The sequence below is a fragment of the Rhineura floridana genome, chromosome 1, assembly GCF_030035675.1.
Source record: "Rhineura floridana isolate rRhiFlo1 chromosome 1, rRhiFlo1.hap2, whole genome shotgun sequence".
NCBI classification, from domain to species: domain Eukaryota; kingdom Metazoa; phylum Chordata; class Lepidosauria; order Squamata; family Rhineuridae; genus Rhineura; species Rhineura floridana.
In genome coordinates, this window is record NC_084480.1 from 320,784,971 (window position 1) to 320,809,078 (window position 24,108).

A 24,108-nucleotide genomic window follows, 5' to 3' on the forward strand; every position below is an offset into this window, starting at 1 on the left:
ACATAAAATACTATATATACACACACATATATACATATATATAGGGAGTGGTACTAAAGAGGACTACAAGGGCAAAATTTAATGTAGAAGGCATAAAATCATAAAATCAGTGTCAGGCTCTACCTTCAGTCCCTCCCAAAGGCTCTCCGGAACAAGATTGTTTTCAGAAGTCTCCGGAAAACCATCAGGGAGGGAGCAGAGCAGACTTCTTGTGGTAGGGTGTTCCAAAGCTTGGGGGCCACAGCTGCGTGCCTGTCAGTCTGACGTCTATCACTCCAGGCATGCAGAGGACACCAGAGGCAGATGATCTTAAATCCCGGGCAGGTACATACGAATTCCACTTTGCTGTGGATCGCAGGGGGTGAGAGGGCTGTTGCACCTGGATCTCGCTTGCATACGGATGGGGGAGGGCTGTGTCCCAGAGGCATCTGGTTGGCCATTGAGGGAGTGGTGGACTACTACATAGGTCTTTGATCTGATTCTGCAGAGCTCTTATGTTAGAGGAGGCTCCGTTCCATTCACCATCCTCCTTATTTTACTCTCCCCGGCCCCACTCAACAGTTAATCAGCATTCCATGGTCACTGAGCACACATGGTCTGTTTGGGGGGTTTTCCTCCCTCACCCTTTGGGAGTTGTAGTTGGGGATTTATTTTTTTTACTCCTAATTCTTTATTGTGCTTCTGCAAACCGGTGCTTGGTGCTACATAGCCACAACACTCAAGCCTGAACATTGGAAATAGAAGGATGGTGATTATGAGGACTGCTGATGGGAACTTCCATGCCACTGAGTAACAGGCGCTGAGGGCCTTTGTGCTGTTCTCGTGGACTCCCTGGTGGCATCTGGTGCCAAACAGGAGACTGGATTAGATAGACCTTCGGTATGATCTAGCAGGGCTCTTGTGGTCTTTTACGAACCTGACCTCTTATTTCTGGTCAAGCACCACACGCATCATTGCGAACAAGCAAAGAACGAACAACTTTGGTCTTTGCTTGTGCTCTGGGTCGGAAGCAGGGACATACGTTGGTGTGACAAAGTCTTGGAGTTCTCTACTGTAAGCCTGAAGGCAGGAGGGTCTTGTTTTAAACAGCCCTGTGGCAGATGAAGGGTGGGATAAAAAAATACTTCAGATAAACACTGTCTTCTTCCACACTAGCCATTTTCTGTAGACATGATCTCCCTCATTCATTAGTTATGATGGAGAATCCAGACGACATCACTGCCAGATGGTTGCATCCCAGAGGTTCCCCTGTGGTCCTTCTTCCTATCTAATTTGGGGCAATTTCCCTGCCTTTTGCAGTGCAGCCTGTTTTGGGTGGATCAGCAAAACACAACAAAGGCATCTGGCAGGAAGAGGGATCCACAGGGCAGTTGGGGATATAGCTGGGTGAACCCTCCACCTTCCGCATTGTGTGCCTTGCATTTCCTGGCTAGGCTGCCTTTACTAGCTGGCCCTTCCTCTATTGTTGGAGTTAGCACTTTAAAACACCATCAATTGGCTGTTTTCTGATTGCAACCATTACTCATATAGGCCATGGTGGCTGGGGCCCTTTGGCAGTGATAGGAGCAAAGCTGGGCAGACCAACAGCAGGTGGAGCCACAGTAATGACAGGCAAAGCCACTAACTCTCGTTTGTCCCTCCCTCCTCCTCCCTGCAAGGGCAATGCTGACTTGGAGGAGGAAGCTGGCAAGCAGTCCCACCCCAAGGACTGCTTGCAGGTGAGGGGCAGATGAGGGCAATCTGAGGTTGGTGGGCCATTGCCCCATAACAGGCTAGCCTCCACTGTGATTCATAGCAGTGTAGGAATTTGCCTTATACCGGGTCAGACTATTTGTCTGTCTGCCTCTGTGTTGGCTTCTCTGATTAACAGTGGCTCTCCTGGGCTGCGGAGGACTTTCAGTGTCACTGTGTGTTCATCGAAACCATGCTTCTTTAAAAAGATGCAAGAATAGTGCGAAGGCAATCTGCACCTGCGGAGTTTGCACTACTGTGCTTTCCCCTCCCCCTCCCAAAGTCATATTTTCATAGTTTTTTTTGGGGGGGGGAGATAGAAAGAAAAGAGAACGATTGGTTGACAATGACACATGTCTCATGACTCCTGTGTGTGCACATGCCCACTTCTCTGTATGGTTTTGTATGTCTCCCATTTTAGCCTCCAGCCTGTGAGTCCATCATATGAATCATAGAAGAGTTGGAAGGGGCCTCTAAGGCCATCAAGTCCACCCCCTGCTCAATAAAGGAATCCACATTAAAGCATACCCAACAGGTGGCTGTCCAGCTGCCTCTTGGATGCCTCCAGTGTTGGACAGCCCACCTCCTCCCTAGGTTATTGGTGCCATTGTAGTACCGCTCTAACAGTTAAGAAGTTTTTCATGATGTTAGCTGAAATCTGGCTTCCTGCAACTTCAGCCCATTATTCCATGTCCTGCACTCTGGGGAGATTGGGAAGAGATCCTGGCCCTCCTCTGTGTGGCAACCTTTCAAGGGCTTGAAGAGTGCTATCATATCTCCCCTCAGTCTTCTCTTCTCCAGGCTAAACATGCCCAATTCTTTCAGTCTCTTCTCACAGGCCTTTGTTTCCAGTTCCCTGATCATCCTTGTTGCCCTCCTCTGAACCTGTTCCACTTTGTCTGCATCCTTCTTGAAGTGCGGAGACCAGAATTGGATGCAGTATTCAAGATGAATCTCCCCTCTCTCCCTAGAGGCTTGTTTGTTCTCTCTTGGGACCTTCCCAAGCTCTTGCCCTGAACCCAACAAACATGCAATGCCAGGAATGAGAAATGCTTAAAACCCACCGATTTTTATTTACCGCTGACGAGACATAATAGATTCCACACAAAAGAGATACAAAACCTACTTCTGCAACCCAGCCGTCTAATCCAACTTGTATGAGAGTTACAGTGTGTCAATGAAGACGGGATCCTGAGTGCAAAGAGAAGCGGAGGCTCCCAGAAAAACTCTTCAGCGGGATCTTAATGTTGAGACAGGGCAAAGACATGTGTTTTGCTGAGGCTTCTTAACTGGGCTCAAGATGCCAGAACCAATTTTTCAGCAACAACAAAACATTCCGGAGTGCCACAGAGCATGTACAGAGTCTACACCACTGCCTGTCTATAGTCCAACCTCAGAATCTGGGGGGAAGCGAGCCTTCAAATCAAAAGGTGTATGTTTTCAAATTAAGTGTGAGATCCAGCAGCACCTCTCTTCAGCAACTGATGATTTTTTTAAAGAGGATGACCAAGTACTTCCCCAAAGGACACGTGGTTTGGCCTGTTCCCCAAATGTAGTGGACTGTGTCAGAAACTGAGATACATGAAGCAGTCTGCCTCTACAGAATGATTAGACCATGAGTCTGTGCAAGCCGGGGGTGGTCTGATGTCAGTTGTGCTGGCTGTGCAGGACCCCAACTAGGGAGGGGTCTTTCTTTCCTGGCCTTGCTAGCTAAGATTCTTTGAACTGGACATGCTGGGGATTAAACCTGAGATCATGGGCTTGTGAAACACAGGCTCTCAGCACTTTGCTTGGGGCCTTTCTTTATTCGCCCAGTTAGGACTAGAGTATGAAACTGCCTTGCTCCTAAAATTGTCCCTCAGTATTCACAAGCATCAGGGCTGGCTCCAGGCATGCGGGGGCCCTTGGGAATCAGCTTGCCCATGCCCCCCAGTGGGTGGGTGGGTGGGTGTCCGCACACATACGCACGCACACACGCAGCCCCCCTGCACATACCCCACCTGTCTAGTCTTTACCATTGCCCTTAATGAAGATGGCGGCGGTTTCCCTAAGGGGAATGAAGCCTCCGCCACCATCTTTGTTGATGGCACACATGTGTGCTACGTGCGCACATCTCTGCCATCAACTAAGTTGGTGGCAGGGGCTTCAGTACCTTAGGGAAGCTACGGCCGCCATCTTCATTAAGGGCAATGCTAAAAAGCCGGCTGGCAGGTAAGTGGGGGGCGTGGGGGGCACGAATTGTGGAAGGGGAGCGGAGGGCCCCTCAGGGGCTCCTGTAGCTCTGGGGCCCTTGGGCCAGTGCCCAACCTGGCCGCCCTTTTGAACTGGCCCTGACAAGCAGGCCCGGCACCAGAGGTCAGCCAAGTTGGGCATTGGCCAAGGGCTCCCAAGGCTCAAAAGGGCTCCTTACTGACCAAATCACCACTCACTGCCTTCTCTGCTTGGCTCCAGGTAAATTAAGATAGCAGGAAGCCATTGTAGAGGGGAACCAACCTTGGCTTACATTCAAAAGTGGCACTGCCACTTGGCCACCACTAAAATGCTACCCTGGCACTCTGCAGGGCCACGTTTGGGTAGGTGAGTTGTGTGTGTTGGGGGGTGGGTTGGAAGCCCATCTGCAGCACTGTGCGAAGGGTCCTCTGTAGTCCGCTGCCAGCCTTGATCACAAGGCCTTTTGTCAAGATCCTTCCATGCCAGCTGTTTCCTCCGGAGGGAGATTTGAGCCTCCTCAATGGCTGTAATGACCAAGAAACAAGTAGAAGCATGTGGAAATCTTTTGTGCCCCAATGAGTACTGGAGACTGGTGCCTCTGATGTCAGTTGGGCAGTGAATCCACTCCAGGTTTTAGTCCTGACTAAAACCCACAGTGGATTCAGTGCCCCACTGACATCAGAGCCACTAGTCTCCACTCCCAATGAGGCTGCAGCCAGGGGCAGGAAGGAGGCTTCCCTACCAAAAGGCAGAGGCTGGAGGGGAAGAGGAAAAGTTCCTGTGTCTGGAAATCGCCTGCTGGGTTCATGGGCACTGCAGATGAGCTGGAAGCTGAACCAGCCTGGCTACTGCAGGAAGGAAACGTGGCAGAAGTCTCCCAAGGTTCGGAGGGGGGGGATGTGTGAAAAGGGCCATAATAAATATAATAAATATAATAAAGCTGTGCTACGCGGATGGGTGGCTGCACGTGCTTGCCCCAGTGTTCTCTCTGATCAGAAATGCTCAGGTCAGCCTCAGAGGATTATACCAGACCCTCAGTCTGCCCAGCCCCCCCTTTCTCCAGGTCTCTGGCCAAGGGCGCCCCAGACCTTGCCACGCTCCCAGGTGAGCAAGAGGTGTCAGCAGAGATCTATGGTCAAAGTGTGATGTTATCCTCAAAGAGCGAGAGCAGCAGCAAGATGGCCCAACCCGCCAAGAGGCCGACATTTTGCAGGCCAAACAGCAGCCACGGCCGCTTGTCCTTCACGTTCATCAGGGCCGGGAGCTGCAGCAGGAGCAGAGAGAGAGAGAAAGGTTAGCAATCACCTCTGATTGGGTCCCACAATCCCAGTGGAGGCTGGTGGCTCCAATGGCAGAGGGGCAGTGAAAATTTTTAAAAATTTAAAACACTGAAGACCTATGAAAAAAAGGTTAAAAACATATATATATATAGGTTTAAAAACTTATTAAAAAGCAATTCCAACACAGACACAGACTGGAATGAGGTCTCAACTGAAAAGGCTTGTTGAAAGAGGAAAGTGTTCAAAAGGTGCCGAAAAGATAGCAGAGATGGTGCCTGCCTAATATTTAAGGGGAGGGAATTCCACAGGGTGGGTGCCGCCACACTAAAGGTCTGTTTCTTATTTTGTGCGGAACAGACCTCCTGATAAGATGGTATCTGCAGGAGGCCCTCACCTGCAGAGCGCAGTGATCGACTGGGTATATAAGGGGTAAGATGGTCTTTCAGGTATCCTGGTCCTGAGCTGTATAGGGCTTTGTACACCACGACTAGAACCTTGAACTTGGCCCAGTAGCAAATGGGCAGCCAGTGCAATTCTTTCAGCAGCGGGCTGACATGTTGGCGATACCCTCCCTGCCCCAGTGAGCAGTCTCACCACCACATTTTGCACCAGCTGCAGCTTCCGGACCAACCTCAAGGGCAGCCCCACATAGAGCGCGTTACAGTAATCCACCCTGGAGGTTACCAGTGTGTGGACAACAGTGGTCAGGCTATCCTGGTCCAGAAACAGCCGCAGCTGTCTTACCAGCCGAAGCTGGTAAAAGGCACTCCCGGCCACAGAGGTCACCTGGGCCTCTAGCAATAAAGATGGATCCAGGAACACCCGCAGGCTATGGACCTGCTCTTTCAGAGGGAGTACGACCCCATCCAAAGCAGACAACTGACCAATTATCTGAACTCAGGAACCACCAACCCACAGCATCTCCACCTTACTACGATTCAGACTCAGTTTATTGGCTCTCATCCAGCCCACCACTGAGTCCAGGCAGTGGTCCAGGGCTTGCACGGCGTCTCCCGATTCAGATGTTATGGAGAAATAGAGCTGGATATTGTCAGCATACTGCTGACACCTCGCCCCAAAGCTCCTTATGCCCACTCCCAAGGGCTTCATATAGATGTTAAACAGCATGGGGGACAAGATGGTACCCTGTGGCATCCCACAGCAGAACTGCCAGGGGGCCGAAAGACAGTCACCCAATGCTATTCTCTGAGAACAACCCTGGAGATAGAATCGGAACCACTGTAAAACAGTGCCTCCAATACCCATCTCACCAAGTCAGCCCAGAAGGATACCACGGTCAATGGTATCAAAAGCCGCTGAGAGATCAAGTAAGAGTAACAGGGCCACAATCCCCTGTCCTTCTCCCAATAAAGGTCATCCATCAGGGCGACCAAGGCTGATTCAGTCCCATAATCAAGCCTGAACCCAGACTGGGATGGGTCAAGAGAATCTGTTTCATCCAAGAGTACTGGCAATTGCTGCACCACAACCCTGTCAATCACCTTCCCTAAGAAGGGGGTATTTGCGACTGGTTGGTAATTGTCGCAGACCAATGGATCCTGGGTGGGCTTTTTCAGGAGCGGTTGGATCACCACCTCTTTCAGGGCGGCTGGGGCCACTCCCTCCCACAACGATGTGTTGACCACACCCTGGATCCACTTGGTTTAAGCCAAGAAGGGCAAGGGTCGAGAGGACACGTAGCTGCCACATCATCACAAGCACCTTGTCTACGTCATCATATTAGCCGTTGATAACCTCATGGTCCTCTGTGAATTTGCCTAATCCTCTTTTAAAGCCATTGCAAGTTAGTGGCCATTGCTATTTCTTGTGGGAGCAAATTCCATGGTTTAACTGTGCACTGTGTGAAGAGGACTTTTTGTTCTGAATCTTCTTACATTCACCTTTATTGGATGGTCCTGTGTTCTAGTACCCAGATTCTTTATACCTCGCATAATTTTATACACCTCAAATGATGTTGCCTTTCCTCATAGGGAAAATAAGACCTTTATATTCTGAACCAGCTGCACCCTCAAAATTTGTATTATATTTTACATGCATATAACAGTCCAGGCTTTAAAGGGCCTTTTTCTCCCTGGAAGGATGCCCATACTCTTAACCTGGAGATCACTGGATGAAAGAATATTCTTAACTATAACTGCTTTTAGAATGTTTTAGTGTGTTTGTAGATTTCTGTTGTTAGATTGTTTTGATGACGTGTTTGTTGCATGGGGCTGCTTTGGGAAGAAGGGTGGGATGTAAATTCAATAAATAAGCATAATAATTAAAAATAGCAGGAGGGTCTGCTTGTAACCCCCCCAATGCATGGACATAGAACATGTGAGAAGGGCACGTGGTGGCACTGCATAGCCATGCTCCCAATTCTCATTGGCTACACACCCCGCCAGCCAGGCATGTGGTCACTGTGGGAAGGGTTTATGGGCTTACAGGCACACACACAGAGCTTGGAAAAGTTACTGTTTTGAACTACAACTCCCATCAGCCCAGCCATCATGGCCACTGGATTGGGCTGACGGGAGTTGTAGTTCAAAAAAGTTACTTTTCCAAGCTTTACAGACAAATACATAGTTCCTCCACACCTATACACCGTTACTCACCATGTCGCACAGGGCCACATAGAGGAAGAGGCCAGTGGCCACGGTGAAGATCCAAGCCTCAAACTCCTCTCCAGTGGTCACAGACAGCGCGATGTAGAGGCCTATGAAGGCTGTGAGGGCACTGACAAAATTGAGCAGCAAGGCTCGCTTGACGCTCAGCCCTGCGTGAAGCAGTGCAGCAAAGTCCCCTGTAGAGGCAGGAGGAGCAGAATAAGGATGGGCCAAGACAGGGGGTTGGTCAGGACTCTCACGGAACAATTGTGCTCCCATCAGCCCCTGTTTCGTAGGGATGTACCAACTAGGGCTGATTAGAGCTGTAGTCCAAGACATCCAAAAACCACCAGGTTGAGGAAGGCTGTTTACAACAAAAGTCTGAACCTCCACCCCCCCACGGCCTTGACCCAGAGAACCCCTCATTTAGACTTCGGGTGCCAAGACTGTTCATCTCTTTGGGGAGCAGGGGAGATCACTCACAGCTAGGCTTAAATGCCTGATGACTGCAGCTTCCAGTCACACCAGCCCACCCCCTAATAAAAATAAAAAACTGGCATGAAACACCTAGCCACTGACCACCCTCATTCCCCACCTAGCTCATGGGGCAATTCGTGGCACAAGACCGCCAGCGAGGTGGCCAGACCCGTCTTCCAGGAGGAGGAGAATGCAGCGCCAACAGCCAGGCCATCAGCAAAGTTGTGGATGGCATCTCCGATAGTGATCATGTATGGCAACATCCGCAGTTCTGCAGGAAGGTCAGGGAGAGAGAATGTCAACTGCATGTGAAATGTGAATCCTGAAATCATTCCATTTCCCTTCCCTGCTGGCTGCCTTCGGTTCCTGCACCCTGGTGAAGATGACATATATCCTAGGCTGTCTCTGGAAAGCAGAGACCAATACTTCCTGAGCTGTCCGTGACCCTCCCAAAGGGCCCCAGTGCTGGGAATTCAATCAGTAATACAATACACCATTTGTTCTGCAGACTAACAGGAGCCATGGCAGAAGTGGCCCAGTGGCCTAATGGATAAGGCATCAGCCTCCGGAGCTGGGGATTGTGGGTTCAAGTCCCACCTGGGTCGGTCTGCTTCTTTTTTTTTATTTTAATAGAATTCTTTTTTTTTTCCTTCCAAAAAGAGGAAATTTGTAGACAGGAAAGGACAGGAAACCTCAGAGATCGGAAATCAGATTGTTAATAAAAGGAGGAGGATTAAATCAGGGGAAGGCTTTATAGGGAAGCTAGATAGGCCAGGAATTTTGAGAGTTAATAAGATTTCTTGGGTGTGGAAACAAGTAAGATGTGTTTGGGAAGGGGGTCCAAAGTTTGGATATCCAGTTCACCCTAAGGTTCTGCCTCCCTACTCTGGAGATGGCCCACAATCTACGGCAGGCTATCCCAACCTGGTACCCTCCATCAGCCTTAGCCAGCATTGATTGTAGTCCAAAACATCTAGAGAGCACCAGTCTGGAGAAGGTTGGTCTAGGGCAGAACAGAGATTTTCCTGCACTGCAGAGATACAGAATTTCCAGCCCTCAGGATTGTTTTCATTAAGAAGGCAGGATGTTAGCCACAACTCCAAGCAACTTCTCCCAAGGGTGAAAGAAACGTAGAATGCAGAGAGAGAGAGAGAGAGAGTGTTTACGTGTGTTTGCCCTTAGGGGGCCGCTTGGAATTGTTTTAGGTATTTCATCATTGCATTGGTTTCAACTGCTTTTTATAATTGTATATTCTATTGTTATAACCTGCCCTGGGATATTCTGGTGAAGGGCGGGTAAGAGAAATCTGACAAGTTGTAATAGACAATAATAATCTAATCAAAGCAGCTTCTTGATGCTGAACGCATCCAGTCTGGTTGCTGCGCATTATGCCTCTCCTCACCCCGACTTCGCTGCTCCTTCTTCCACAACTGGCTGAAATCAGCCTCCTCCGCACTCACCTACAGGAGAAAGGACAGACAGATGTAAATCTCGCAGGAATTCCTCTCAAGGAGCACACAAAAAAAGATCCTGCTTTTCTGAGGCACCTTCCTTTCCTTTTGTCAATCCCCTGAGCCTTCAGATTTATGATTAGTATTATTAATTGTTGCCTACACAAGGCAGCATAATCTAACAGGGAGGATCGGGAAGTGTCACTTCATAAGATGGCTCTAGTCACAAGTTTAAAAATATATATATAGTAATACCTCAGTTAACAAAGTAGATCTGTTCCTGGCCATTACTTCCTTAACAGAAACTTTGGTACCAGAGGTAAGAATAACATGGAAAGAATAGGGATAGGTCCCTGCACCAGCTTATAGATGGTGGGGGCAACTTCAACAGGGGCTTTAAAGGGTGCCTATCTGGCACCCTCTCCCTCCTCTGTCTCCTCTGAATCATATTATTTCCTTCCCTCTCCAGTCCTGGGAGAAAGCAAGAGATCTCTTGAATGCAAAGCAAACACATAGGCCTGTCAGTTTCAGCCTAGCAAAGCAAAGGCACAGGCTTATCAGTTCATCCATAGCAAAGCAAAAATACAGGCTGGTCAGTTTCACTTTAAAGCAAAGGCACAGGTTTAAAGTGTATCATCAACAAAGCAAAGCTGGTCAGTTTCACCTTTAAAAAAGCCTGCCTTAAAAGGAGCGTCATGCATGGAGGATTCCTTAACTGAGGTATTACTGTACCAAAGCCTTGGGCAAAGGGCATGGGTAGATGCCCCTGGCACATGCCCCAAAGACCTCTGTACTACAGCAATGGAGGCTGGCCCATTATGGGGCACTTAGTCTGCTCTTACTTCCAGCCAGTCTAGGAGGTGCACTGTCTGCTGGCTTCCTCCTTGGGTTGCCCTCATGGAACTCAGCAAGGAGACGGAGGGGGGCAAACCTCAAATGGATTGGCTCCACCTACTGCCAGCCTCCCTGCCCATTGCCTTACCAGTCCCAACAGGCACCAGACACCCCTGTGTGGCTACAGACAATGGGCCTTTCTGCAAAATCAAGTTTTAATGTAACAAGCAGACATTTTTTAGTTGTTTCTTATACGCAGTCTAAACAGTTCCCCTGCTGGCTGGCTTCTGTAGTCAGAATATTGCATGTGTCCAGCCTTCAAGCCAGAGTATTTCCTATCTGGGGAAATGCAGTTCTTCCGCAGACGGAGCAGCACAGTGACTCCTACCCACTTTTGCTGCATATTTTGTGCTACAGTTGTTTCCATTTGTATTTCGTTTGGAAGGGGGTGCACACATATCCAATTGTTCTAGACTGCACGTTTATCCCACTTGAAAAAAAATAATGTGGGAGTTATTCAGTGGCGGCAGCAGCAGCAGCTTCATTTAACAGTCAGGGATTGTGGCTCAGTGGAAGAGCTCCCACTTTGCATGCGGAAGGTCCCCGGTTCAGTCCCTGCCGTCTCCAGTTAAAAGGAATGGGGGGAGGGGGAGGAAAAGAGCCTGCCCTGCCCAACTGAGCTCCAGGGAGTGATGGTCTGACTTGGTAGCAAGGCTGTTTTCTATGGCCCTATTATTTCCTCCCACGCATGGTTATTCCTCCTTCTGCCATGAGGTGGGGCTGATTAGTCATGCTTTCGGCTCTGGATCAGGGCAAAAGAGAAGGCGGGTGGCGGCAGAAATTTCGAAAATTAATTTCAGAGGTTGATTTTCTCTTTTTGCCAGAGATCACTCACAAGTCCTGGAATGCTTGGGGGGGGGAGGTAACTCTTAAAGGAGCAGTCCTCATGTATACGACGGTAAAGCCTTGGCCCAGCTGGTGCCCTCCAGATGGGAGCTGTAGTCCAAAACATCTGTAGGGCACTAGCTTGGCCAAGGCTGCAATAGAGAGCATTATTTTTGCTTGAGGTTCTTCTCCAGAATGTCAAATAACCTTTGCTTAGCCTCTGATCCTTCCCTGAAAAGTGCAAACAAACCAGAGGATGCACTTAGTTAAGAGGTTGAGTCTCAGCAGCAATCCCAGGCAGGAGGAGGCAGATCACTCACCAGATCAGCGTGAGAAGCCCCTTTCTCCTGTTTCCTCCTCTTCATCTCGTCCTGGTAGAGCTGCAGGGACATGCCGTGGTCGCACTGGTGACCCTTGCTGGACTCCTGGGAAGAGATATAAGGAAGGATGGTACCCGACTGGCACAGAGAGGCACCCACCTCGTGGGGAGGAATCTTACTGCCAGAGGAGATGCAAAGGAACTAATCCAGTCTCCCCCAACCTGCCGCCTTCCAAATGATGCTGGACTCAAGCTCCAATCATTCCTCTCTATTGGCCACGCTTGCTGGGGCTGATGGGACTTTGAGGCCTGCAACATCTGGAGAGCACCACGTTGGGTAAGACTGAATTAACCCCTTGCGGGGTGAGGCAAAGTTCTTAAGTTTTAAAGTGTGTGGTCCTGTTTCCTGTTTTCAACGCCAGAGCTCAGCCTTAGGGCATGCCATGTAATAATAAAGATAGCAGTGCCTCTGAACATGTCCAGAGAGTATTCCTGCCACTGAGCAACCAGACAAAGTGACTTCCAAGCAAATTGAACTCTGAAGACTGCTGTGTGTGTAGCTGGCATGAGGGTCCCCATCTCCCCCGTGCTGCACACCACTGGCTATGCAATGAGTCCCAAGTGCATGCACAACCCCCCACTCCCCCACTGAACTTGATCTCCCAGCCCACGCAGCTGCCTCTAGTATGTGGAGAGAGCAGGCATGGTAGCTCCTCTCCCTCTTGCTGTCTGCAACAATGCCATTCCGAGCACCACCACCACCACCACCCCATGGCGAACGCAGACCCAAAATGGCCAGCCAACCCACCTCGCAGTCCGAGTGTCCCAGGATGATGAAGAACTTCTCAAGGAGGAAAAAGAGGTAGAATCCCCCCAGCACGCCCAGTAGCTTCCACAGTGAGTCGTGGCCCTCAGCTCCGTGGTGGTCATGTGAGTGGCCCTCGCCACTGGAGTGAGAATGCAAGCCCAGGAACTGCAGTGATAACAGCAGGGTCAGAGCTTGATTTGGGGCACAAAATAACAGCTCCTGAAGGTCACACCTCTATGCTGAGTTGCACCAGCCTTCCCCAACTTGGTGCCCTCCAGATGTGTTGGACTACAATTCCCATCAGCCCCAGACAGCACTGCCATGTGATGCTGTGGTCAATGGGAGTTGTTGTCCACACGTCTGAATTACACGCAGTCATGCATCCATTTTGCAAACAATCTGCCAGCTGTTTTTATATTACATATACAGTATCAAACACCTTTTAACCTTCATTCACTCACTCACTCACTCACTCATCAAAGAGGTTTGTCTTTCCCAGCCATAATTCCTAATTTTTTAAAGTTCAGGAGGGAAATGTAAGGCTTCCCTTTTGGACAACAATCAAAAGAAAGCCAAAAAACATACAGAAAGGTATGTAATTTTAATATTTGCATTCCTTAAGAGCAGAGCTTGGAAAAGTTACTTTTTTGAACTACAACTCCCATCAGCCCCAGCCAGCATGTGCTGGCTGGGGCTGATGGGAGTTGTAGTTCAAAAAAGTAACTTTTCCAAGCTCTGCAGAGAATACTCTCGATTTAAATGCCAAAAGCAAAACCCTGAATTTAGCAATCTTAAGCAGCCCTTCTGAGGGAGAAAAGTCCCACTGAACTCAGCGGAACTAAATCTCAATCTCAATGGCCTGCCTCCAAGTCGATCCCGACTTATGGTGACCGTACGAATAGGGTTTTCATGGTAAGCGGTCTTCAGAGGTGGTTTCCCATTGCCTTCCTTTAAGGCTGAGAGGCAGTGACTGGCCCAAGGTCACCCAGGAGCTTCCTGGCTGCGTGGGGAATCGAACCCTGGCTGCCCAGGTCATAGTCCAGCACCTTAACCACTACACCACACTGGGACTAACATCTTAGTAAACACCAGGGCCCACCTTGCACTACTGTCTTTTGGAAAGGAAGATTAATTTGAAGTCATTATCATTTTCTCTGCAAACAACAGTTAGCTTCCTGACAAAGCAGCTATGATCCTCCAAGGGCCACTTACCAGTCCTCGCCCCTGAACACTCAGGCAGCAGCAGCCCAGGTGTAGCAACCCTCCTCACAACCGACTTGCAAGGGAGCAGGGGTCTTATGAGGAGGTCTTGCAAAAGAGCTGAGGACCTTGATCTTTTAGATCAGGTTCAGCTAAGCTTATGTTAAATCAACTTGCAGAGAATTGGTATTGGATAGACAATGAGCCCACATTGTCCTTCATTAGGGATCCACAATGAAGATGCTGACCAGGACAAGGATGGCAAAACATTCATGTTTTCTCATTCATATATTCCCAGTGGCAGCTGGGAGCTCCATGTCAGTGGGGCAGTCGAATCCACTCCAGGTTTTAGTCTGAACTTTCAGCACCTTGGGCAGCTCCTTGAAGTTCAGACTAAAGCCTGGAGTGGATTCCACTGCCCCACTGACATGGAGTCACCAGCTGCGACTGTATATCTCACACTGCCACTCCAGTTCATATATATCACAAAGAGAGGGAGAGAAACAAGCAAACAAACACAACAGCCCTACTGGATCACTTCAAGGGTCCATCAGCTCAGCATCCACAGACAAAGGCAAACACACCTGCAAATGTGTACTCAAAGCAGCACACTTAGGCAGACTCGCCCCCTGCCAAACAGATCCACCCACCCACAGAGCACAGCCTCAAAACAGGCCTGTCCAAACTCCCCCACCCCCTTGGGCACTGACCGTGGGGATGAGGTGCAGCATGGCGTCCCCAGTAAGCGAGCCCACCGCCAGGCTGACAAAGAGCTGGATCACATACTGGTAGGCACTGATGCAAGCCGTGCACAGGAGGACCACAATGCCAAACAGGGCGCACAAACAGATCAAGAGGGTTGCCAGTGAGCCGTAGATGTACTCTGGAAGGGGAAGGAGCAATGGTGAGTGACACAGAGAAAAGGGAGTCTGTCAAAGCACTGCTAGGGGGAGGGACCTTCTCCAAAGCCTTTCACCCAGGGGGCACTATGGATGAGGCCACAGGGCCCTACTGAGGCCCACAGAAGGTGATGTGGAACTCCAGAGAGGTTCCTATGGGCCTCAGTGACCCCTCTTCCTAATCAGCTTAAGACATCTGTGGCCGCCGGGTGTGCCTTTGTGAGGATGGAGGGACTCACTCTCTGCTGTGGTGAGGCGCCCATCCACAGGGGTGTTCCGGGAGGCAGAGCAGGCCCTGCTAAGCTGTTGCTGCACCAGAGCTGGACTCACACGTGAGAAATCAGGACGGGAGATTCCTGTGCCATTGTCTATCCCATAAATCTGAAACAGGTCACTGGGGCTGAGGCAGACCTGGAAATAAATAAGTGCCCCCAAAATGAGTGAGCAACACATAGATATGACGGAGACTCAGGTTGCCATTTTTTCAATTCACCCCTGTAAACATGCCTTTTGCATCAGTTTGATCTGCAGCTATTAGCAAGTGATTATCAGGGCTGTGAAGGAGTGGGGTAAAATCCTGGTGCCTGGACTGTGTAAAATAAACAATACATTACAGAATAAATGCTGGTACCTCAACAGGCCAGAGAGTCGGTAAAATGCCAGTTGCTGTCCAAGTCTTCTATAAGCACCAGCACTTATTAACATGATTCAGACCTGGCAAAGCACAACCTACACCTCAAGGGTCTCAAGTGTAAACCAGAAGTACTAGGCCTTGGTAGTAGGCCCCAGTTCACAGATTACAGAACAGCTAGGCCCCAGTTCACAGTTGCTCAACAAGCATTTCCTACAGTTCTCGTGAAGGAACAGCGCACTACAGTGTCAGATAAAGAGAAAGCTAAGAGGTGGGAGTGCACGACAACTCTTCCTTTTATTTGGTCTGCGACTAGGACACAATGGAACAAGCCTACATGTGTTTGGGCATTCTTTTACGGTGAAATTAACTTTATGGAGCACAATTACAAGCCTGGAGCACAGAAGAGAAAAGTGAAGAAAATATGTAAAAGAAAAAAAGGCAACTTTATTCAGCCTGGGCTCTGTTTCAAAATCAACATGTGGTGATGAGGGAGATAATGAAAGCCAGTCATTGGATGCTCAAGGATGATTGGAAGAAGAAAAAGCTAATGAGGATTCTGCTGAAGTAGAAGAAGAGAGATGCACCAGCACTACTCAGGGTAAAGATAAATTGGTCTCATAACTCATTCTTGAATGCTGTGAATTAATTTGCCTGTACACTTAGCATACCAGAAGAAATGTGCATATTTAATTATGATCATGCATCTTGCCCCAGGCCCAGTGCCAGCTCTCAGCAGCCCTGGTGCTTGTGTTAATCTTTGTGCTGCAAAAAGTTCCCTTGCTGATTTCTACAGATCAACTGGCTGTTAAAGGCATCAGAGCAGGCCAGGCCAGCTTTTTTTCTGGTCAGATGGCAATCCTAATGGACACACACACACACATGCCTGGCTGTTGCCTGACAAAAAGCACAGCTAGAAACAGAGTCGACATTGACCAAACACATGGAGAGAGAAGGGAATTTCAGGGCTCTGCCCTTCATAATTATAGCTCCTGTTCTTCCTTTCATCAGATGCGCGGATAGCAGAGTCGATAGGCACTATCCCTTTCCCCTCTACATATTCACTCAGCAGCACATGGAAACTTATTCTATTTTCATTTAAAACATTTTTACATCATCGTATCACATTTCAGGGCAATGTACAGCATATATTGTCCTGTGTTTGCTTTTTTTCCTCCTCTCTCCCAATCTCTTTTCCTTTTGTGCCATGTCTTTTAGATTGTAAACCTGAGGGAAGGCAAGGGCTGGGATATCACTGACATTTGCAAGCCATTCTGGAAGCCTTATTTGGCTGAAGAGCAGATAAAAGTGCTCTAAATAAATATCATCTAAATAAATAAATATCTTGGATGATAAGGGAGTCAAAGGTGTACTAAAGAACGATAAGGAGACTGCAGAGAAGCTAAATAGGGCGGTATATAAATAAAATAAAATAAATAAATAAATAAATAAATTCTTTGTATCTGTCTTCACAGTGGAAGATATAGGTCAGATCCCTGAACCTGAACTAACATTTGCAGGAAGGGATTCTGAGGAACTGAGACAAATAGTGGTAACGAGAGAGGAAGTTCTAAGCTTAATGGACAATATAAAAACTGACAAATCACCGGGCCCGGATGGCATCCACCCGAGAGTTCTCAAAGAACTCAAAGGTGAAATTGCTGATCTGCTAACTAAAATATGTAACTTGTCCCTCGGGTCCTCCTCCGTGCCTGAGGACTTGAAAGTGGCAAATGTAACGCCAATCTTCAAAAAGGGATCCAGAGGGGATCCCGGAAATTACAGGCCAGTTAGCTTAACTTCTGTCCCTGGAAAACTGGTAGAAAGTATGATTAAAGCTAGATTAACTAAGCACATAGAAGAACAAGCCTTGCTGAAGCAGAGCCAGCATGGCTCTGCAAGGGAAAGTCCTGTCTCAGTAACCTATTAGAATTCTTTGAGAGTGTCAACAAGCATATAGATAGAGGTGATCCAGTGGACATAGTGCACTTAGACTTTCAAAAAGCGTTTGACAAGGTACCTCACCAAAGACTTCTGAGGAAGCTTAGCAGTCATGGAATAAGAGGAGAGGTCCTCTTGTGGATAAGGAATTGGTTAAGAAGCAGAAAGCAGAGAGTAGGAATAAACGGACAGTTCTCCCAAGGAGGGCTGTAGAAAGTGGAGTCCCTCAAGGATCGGTATTGGGACCTGTACTTTTCAACTTGTTCATTAATGACCTAGAATTAGGAGTGAGCAGTGAAGTGGCCAAGTTTGCTGATGACACTAAATTGTTCAGGGTTGTTAAAACAAAAAGGGATTGCGAAGAGCTCCAAAAAGACCTCTCCAAACTGAGTGAATGGGCAGAAAAATGGCAAATGCAATTCAATATAAACAAGTGTAAAATTATGCATATTGGAGCAAAAAATCTTAATTTCACATATACGCTCATGGGGTCTGAACTGGCGGTGACCGACCAGGAGAGAGACCTCGGGGTTGTAGTGGACAGCACAATGAAAATGTCGACCCAGTGTGCGGCAGCTGTGAAAAAGGCAAATTCCATGCTAGCGATAATTAGGAAAGGTATTGAAAATAAAACAGCCGATATCATAATGCCGTTGTATAAATCTATGGTGCGGCCGCGTTTGGAATACTGTGTACAGTTCTGGTCGCCTCATCTCAAAAAGGATATGATAGAGTTGGAAAAGGTTCAGAAGAGGGCAACCAGAATGATCAAGGGGTTGGAGCAACTCCCTTACGAGGAAAGGTTGCAGCATTTGGGGCTTTTTAGTTTAGAGAAAAGGCGGGTCAGAGGAGACATGATAGAAGTGTATAAAATTATGCATGGCATTGAGGAAGTGGATAGAGAAAAGTTCTTCTCCCTCTCTCATAATACTAGAACTCGTGGACATTCAAAGAAGCTGAATGTTGGAAGATTCAGGACAGACAAAAGGAAGTACTTCTTTACTCAGCGCACAGTTAAACTATGGAATTTGCTCCCACAAGATGCAGTAATGGCCACCAGCTTGGATGGCTTTAAAAGAAGATTAGACAAATTCATGGAGGACAGGGCTATCAATGGCTACTGGCCATGATGGCTGTGCTCTGCCACCCTAGTCAGAGGCAGCATGCTTCTGAAAACCAGTTGCCGGAAGCCTCAGGAGGGGAGAGTGTTCTTGCACTCGGGTCCTGCTTGCGGGCTTCCCCCAGGCACCTGGTTGGCCACTGTGAGAACAGGATGCTGGACTAGATGGGCCACTGGCCTGATCCAGCAGGCTCTTCTTATGTTCTTATGTTCTTAATACACATGCAAAAAAACACAAGAAAACAGCAGTTAAAATTTCATTTTTGCTTGGTGCCTAAGGGATAGCAGTGCTGGTGCCAGGTGAAATTCAGTGGAAAGGGCATCCTGTAATGGGGGCACCACTGCCACGGACACCCTGTCCCTTGTAGGTGATCTTCCTCGCTCTGATGGAAGAGCAACGTGGAGAAGGGCACTAAACTAAAGCATGGGCAGGTAGGGATATGGGAGGAGGGCATTCCCTCAGGTATTTGGGTCCAAAGCCATTCAGGGCAGGCGTGGGAAACCAGATCTGGTCAGAGGGCCAGATCTTTATCTACTCACCATCCCCATGGACCAACATTGGCAGGTGCGTGGTCCACCCACCTTATGCCACAGTGACATCAAGTGACCCATTTTCCTTTGCCCACCTGATTTGAAATTAGACCACTGCAGACACAGTCACAGGGCAATGCAAGAGCCAACAATCAGCTGATCGTCAGTGCTTGCAAATCCTTGCACTTCCTGACAGCAAGCTGTACTTGCAGAGGGGCAATTGGGAGTTCCTTTGAAGTCATGGCCTTACCTACCCAACACCTGATTAACGTATGACATCAGGTGCAAAGCAGGTGGGCATGGTTTGGGAAAAACAGCCTCACAGGCCAAATTAGAACCTTTGACCGGTCTGATTAGGTCTGTGGGCTGAAGGTTCCCCACCTCTGATTTAAAGATTTAAAGGCAAGAGCCAAAATCTTGAACTGGGGCCAGACATGAACAGACAGCCAATGCATCTCTCAAAATTAGTGATACAGGTGAACCAAGTCACACAAGTTGGAACTCTGAAAATTGTATTCTGAACAGAAAGGCAAAAACCCTTGGGCTGCGTATTCTTCCGGCAGATAATAGGCTGTTTCCATCATCATCATCATCATCATTATTATCCTCCCTTCCTCCCAGAAGGAGCCCAGGCAGCAGACAAGGGACAAAAGTCTAAAAAATCTTTACAACATCTTAAAAATAAAACATCTTAAAAACATATTTAAAAAAATATTTTAAAACACCTTAAAAAGCAATTCCAACACAGACACATGACTGGGATGAGGTTGGGAATGTATCCCAGAATAATTTCAAACAAATTGTGGAAGGAACACACACACACTTACACTTCCATCAGCAGATCACATTTTCCTTCACGGTCAAACTGCTCTATCCAAAATGGCTCCCATTTGTGCCGTCATCGCAATGGGGCAGCCATTTTGTTTTCTGGCCTTTTCACTTCTCAAACGGGTCTTGTGGAGGAAGACGAGATGGGATGGGAAACCTATTAGCAACATAATTACCGTTGCTACATGGTGAATCCTGCCCTGGGACCACAGAGCAGAATCTCTTCTGGGTTTATTGTGATGTGGCAGAAAGCATTCCTCACCGTATCCCAGATGTCATGGTGGGCATCCTGTTCTTCTGGGCCAGGCAGATTTCGCCTTTGGCGGACCAGAATGTTTTTCGTTTGGTTTCCGTGGTGGTCCACTTCATCATCATGATGGTGATCTGTTTCGTTGCCATGGTGATGATCCAAGTGATCCTCATGGTCACCATGATCGTGGTCATCCGGATGATCATGTGCAGCACCATCCTGCGCGTGGTCATGGTGGCTGCCAGGTGCATTGCTGTCGTCAGCGTGGTCGTGTGCAGGGTCCCCATGGTCATGCCCTGCATGCGATACCTCGGGACCTACCTCAAGCTGCTCCATTAGTCTGGTCAAACCTGTTGCAAACACAGAGGGGATGCAGATCTTATCGTATGTTCCCAGTGTCTCTGCCAAGCCATTTAGGTATCAACCCACTCTTAACCCATTGTACACTTTGTACAACGACTGCCTGCAGCCTTTGAAAATGAAATCGACTGCCTTCAAGTTGATTCCGACAGGCATTTATCTGGAGCAGAGACTGGCCTGATCAGTAAATTTCAGACAGGCCCCAGGACACCATCTTTCCCCTTCACATTTTGCAACTTTAAGTGCAATGGTCCATCAGCATAGGGTGGCCAGATGCAAAAATAAAATAAAATAAAGATAACTGCAGGGGGCATGGACTTTTAACAGCTGTGTAGAACAGGGGTTCCCAAACTGTGGTCCATGAGCGTCATTTGGCTGTTCCAAGGTGTATCTGTGAAAAAAAGCAGGCATAGGAGCAGAAGCTGCTCCGTCGTTCTTAGGACCTGGGGCTTAACAGGCACATTCATTGTATTGTATGCATGACTGGAGGAGGGCTAATATTGTCCCTATCTTCAAAAAGGACAAAAAGGAGGAACTGGGGAACTACAGACCAGTCAACCTGACATCGATCCCTGGGAAAACTCTGGAGCAGATTATAAAGCGGTCAACCTGTAAGCATCTTGAAAACAATGCAGTGATTACTAGAAGCCAACATGGATTTATCAAGAACAAATCCTGCCAGACTAATCTTATCTAATTTTTTGATCGGGTAACCTTCCTTGTAGACTGTGGGAATGCTGTGGACATAATATATCTCGACTTCAGCAAAGCTTTTCACAAAGTGCTAGCTGAATGTGGGCTGGATGGAACAAATATCAGGTGGATCGACAGTTGGCTACAGAATCGTACTCAAAGAGTGCTTATCAATGGTTCCTTCTCAAACTGGGGGGAGGTGATGAGTGGGGTACTGCAGGGCTCGGTCCTGGGCCCAGTGCTCTTCAATGTTTTTATTAATGACTTGGGTGAGGAGGTGCAGGGAATGCTTATCAAATTTGCAGATGATACAAAATTGGGAGGGATGGCTTAGCTTGGAAGAGAGAAACAAAATTCAAATGGATCTTGATAGGCCGGAGCATTGGGCTGCAAACAACAGAAGGAAATTTAACCAATAAGTGCAAAGTTCTAAACCTAGGAAAAAGAAACCAAAAGCACAGTGATACGATGGGGGATACTTGGCTCAGCAATAATACATGCGAGAAGGATCTTGGGATTGTTGTTGATCACAAGCTGAATATGAGCCAACAGGGTGATGTGGCTGCAAAAAAAGGCAAATGCTATTTTAGGCTGCATTAATAGAAGTATAGTTTCCAAATCGCATGAAGTATTGGTTCCCCTCTATTTGGCACTGGTTAGGCCCAGTTCTGGACACAGCACTTTAAGAAGGATGCAGACAAACTGGAACAAGTTCAGAGGAGGGCAACAAGGATGATCAGAGGACTGGAAACAAAGCCCTATGAGGAGAGACTGAAAGAACTGAGCATGTTTAGCCTGGAGAAGAGAAGACTGAGGGGAGATATGACAGCACTCTTCAATTCCTTGAAAGGTTGCCACACAGAGGAGGGCCGGGATCTCTTCTCGGTCATTCCAGAGTGCAGGACACGGAATAATGGGCTCAAGTTGCAGGTAGCCAGACTTCAACTGAACATCAGGAAAAACCTCCTAACTGTTAGAGCCATACGACAATGGAACCAATTACTTCGGGAGGTAGTGGGCTGTCCGACCCTGGAGGCCTTCAAGAGGCAGCTGGACAGCCACCTGTTAGTGACGCTTTAATTTCGATTCCTACATTGAGCAGGGGGTTGGACTCTATGGCCTTATAGGCCCCTCCCAACTCTACAATTCTATGATTCTAACTATTGGGTTTAGAAGATGGGATTTCAGCAGGTGTACCTTGCCATCCCCTCTTCTACACAACTGTTAAAAGTGCAGGAGTCCTTATTTGCTCTTTTGCATCTGGCTACTCTAATCCAGTATCCTGCTCTCACCAGTGGCCAATCGGATGCTTCTGCCCTCCATCCGTTGTCCCCAGAAACTAGCATTATTTCAGAGGCATACATGCTGCTCCTCAACATGGAGCAAAGAGCTCTGATTATGCTGCAGGGGCCCTGTGTCCTGCATTGCCACAGAAGGGGGTGCCAAATTCAAACAATGCCAACTTTGGGCAGCAGAGGAAGAATCTAAGCGCACTTAAGAGTCAAACCCACCTGTGAAAGTGGACCTAAGTTAGACACGTCCATTAATTTCAATGGGTCTGCTCTGACTAGGACCAACATAATTACTAATTTCTGAGTAGACACGCATAGGATTACACTATGAGGCTACTTACGGAGTTGGTGTCAGAAGTAGGATCTGAACCAAAAACTTTTAATTTCATAGCCTTAGACGATAATCCTAACTCCACTTCAAGCCCCACTGAATTCTCAGGACCTATTTCTCGGTAGACATGGTTAGGATTGTGTTGTTCATCGCTTAGCTTTAGCCCAATATGCTACAGCAAGGGTCTCGCAGACACCCTAGCAAGAATGGCCCATCCATACTTTTCGACATTCGTATGCCAGATTTTACGGCTACACTACACCCAAGGGTAGTTCAAAGAAAGATATTTAGCCATTGAACTTACTGCCACAAGATGATGTGGGGGCCACTAACATAAAAGTGGGGTGGGGTAGACGTACTAATGGGAGACAGTTCTCAGTGGGTATTCACCATGATAACGAAATGGAACTCTCTGTTCAGAGATTGTACATCTCTGCTATCCAATGCTGGGGACAAAGAGTGGGGGGCCAACACTTTCACGGCCCTGCTTGTCAGATTTCAAAGGGATCCACCTGGCTGCTGCTGAACACCAAATGCTGGGCCAAATGGGACATTGCCCTGATCAGGCAGGAAGGCTCTTCTCATGTTTATAATGCTGCAGGAAACATATGCAAAATGTGAAGGCACAAGTTTCCTGAACAGACACAAAACTAGGAAAGTCTTGGAGCAAACCTTCCGCCTGGCCCAGGACTGGAGACCCACATCAAACCTTGCCCATTGTCTTCCTCACCTACAAACAAAATTGCCAACTTGCCTGCCAGTGTGAGGTTGTGGGTCTTGTTGCCGTAGTGCTGAAAGATGTAATCCACAAAGTAGTGTTCGGGGGGGAGGGCATGGAAGCAGCCCCCCTTCAGGACATGGTAGGCGATGGCCACGAGCACTCGTCCAGCTGGATCCGACGTTACTTGGCTGGAGATCAGCATGCTGTTCCCAAGGATCTGGGCCATCCCAGCACAGGACTGGGAGGGAGAAAGCAACAGATGAGACAACAGGTTGACCCTCCGAGACTGCTCAGAGTAGCAATGCCTTTTTTCATATTCTATTTTGTAAGCCACTCAGAGCCATGGCTGAAGAATGTCTAACAGATGTGTTTAATTAATGGTAAAGAAGAGGAATGGCAGTGGGAAAAGGAAGAGGATGAGGAGAGAATGGAAGTGTGGGACCTTAGCAGCAGCAACAATAAATAAACCATAAAGACATGCAGGCTTTTCTATCTTAACAATGAGGACTAGAAAGCTGATCTTCTAATATGTTTTTAAATTGTTGTAACCTGCCCTTGGGTGAAGGGCAGGTAATAAATGATAATGATAATGATAATAATAATAATATCATCTCATGCCATTTGCAGTCTTGAAGATTTATAGTAGCATTCTGGGTGTAAGAAGATGTCTGCACCTTCAAGGGAGAGTTAATGGACAGAAACTCAACCA

The 24,108-nt window shown here is 48.0% G+C and overlaps 1 protein-coding gene and 1 non-coding gene across 2 annotated transcripts in view; one reads left to right on the plus strand and one right to left on the minus strand.

Moving 5' to 3' along the window:
* Nucleotides 1–2,771: 2,771 nt before the first annotated feature.
* The window catches only part of SLC39A4 (solute carrier family 39 member 4), a 38,269-nt gene continuing 16,932 nt past the window's right edge, over nt 2,772–24,108 (minus strand). Inside the window, exons 3-12 of the mRNA XM_061607131.1 lie at nt 23,433–23,637; nt 20,015–20,352; nt 14,941–15,112; nt 14,513–14,685; nt 12,603–12,767; nt 11,796–11,900; nt 9,708–9,765; nt 8,424–8,576; nt 7,838–8,025; nt 2,772–5,206 (exon numbers count right to left, since the gene is read on the minus strand). Coding sequence (XP_061463115.1) covers nt 5,078–5,206; nt 7,838–8,025; nt 8,424–8,576; nt 9,708–9,765; nt 11,796–11,900; nt 12,603–12,767; nt 14,513–14,685; nt 14,941–15,112; nt 20,015–20,352; nt 23,433–23,637 — 1,686 coding nt within the window. The 3' untranslated portion in view covers nt 2,772–5,077. The remainder of the gene's footprint in view (nt 5,207–7,837; nt 8,026–8,423; nt 8,577–9,707; nt 9,766–11,795; nt 11,901–12,602; nt 12,768–14,512; nt 14,686–14,940; nt 15,113–20,014; nt 20,353–23,432; nt 23,638–24,108) is intronic.
* On the plus strand, nt 8,838–8,910 carry TRNAR-CCG (transfer RNA arginine (anticodon CCG)). The gene has a single exon. It is a non-coding gene; the product is annotated as a tRNA-Arg (tRNA).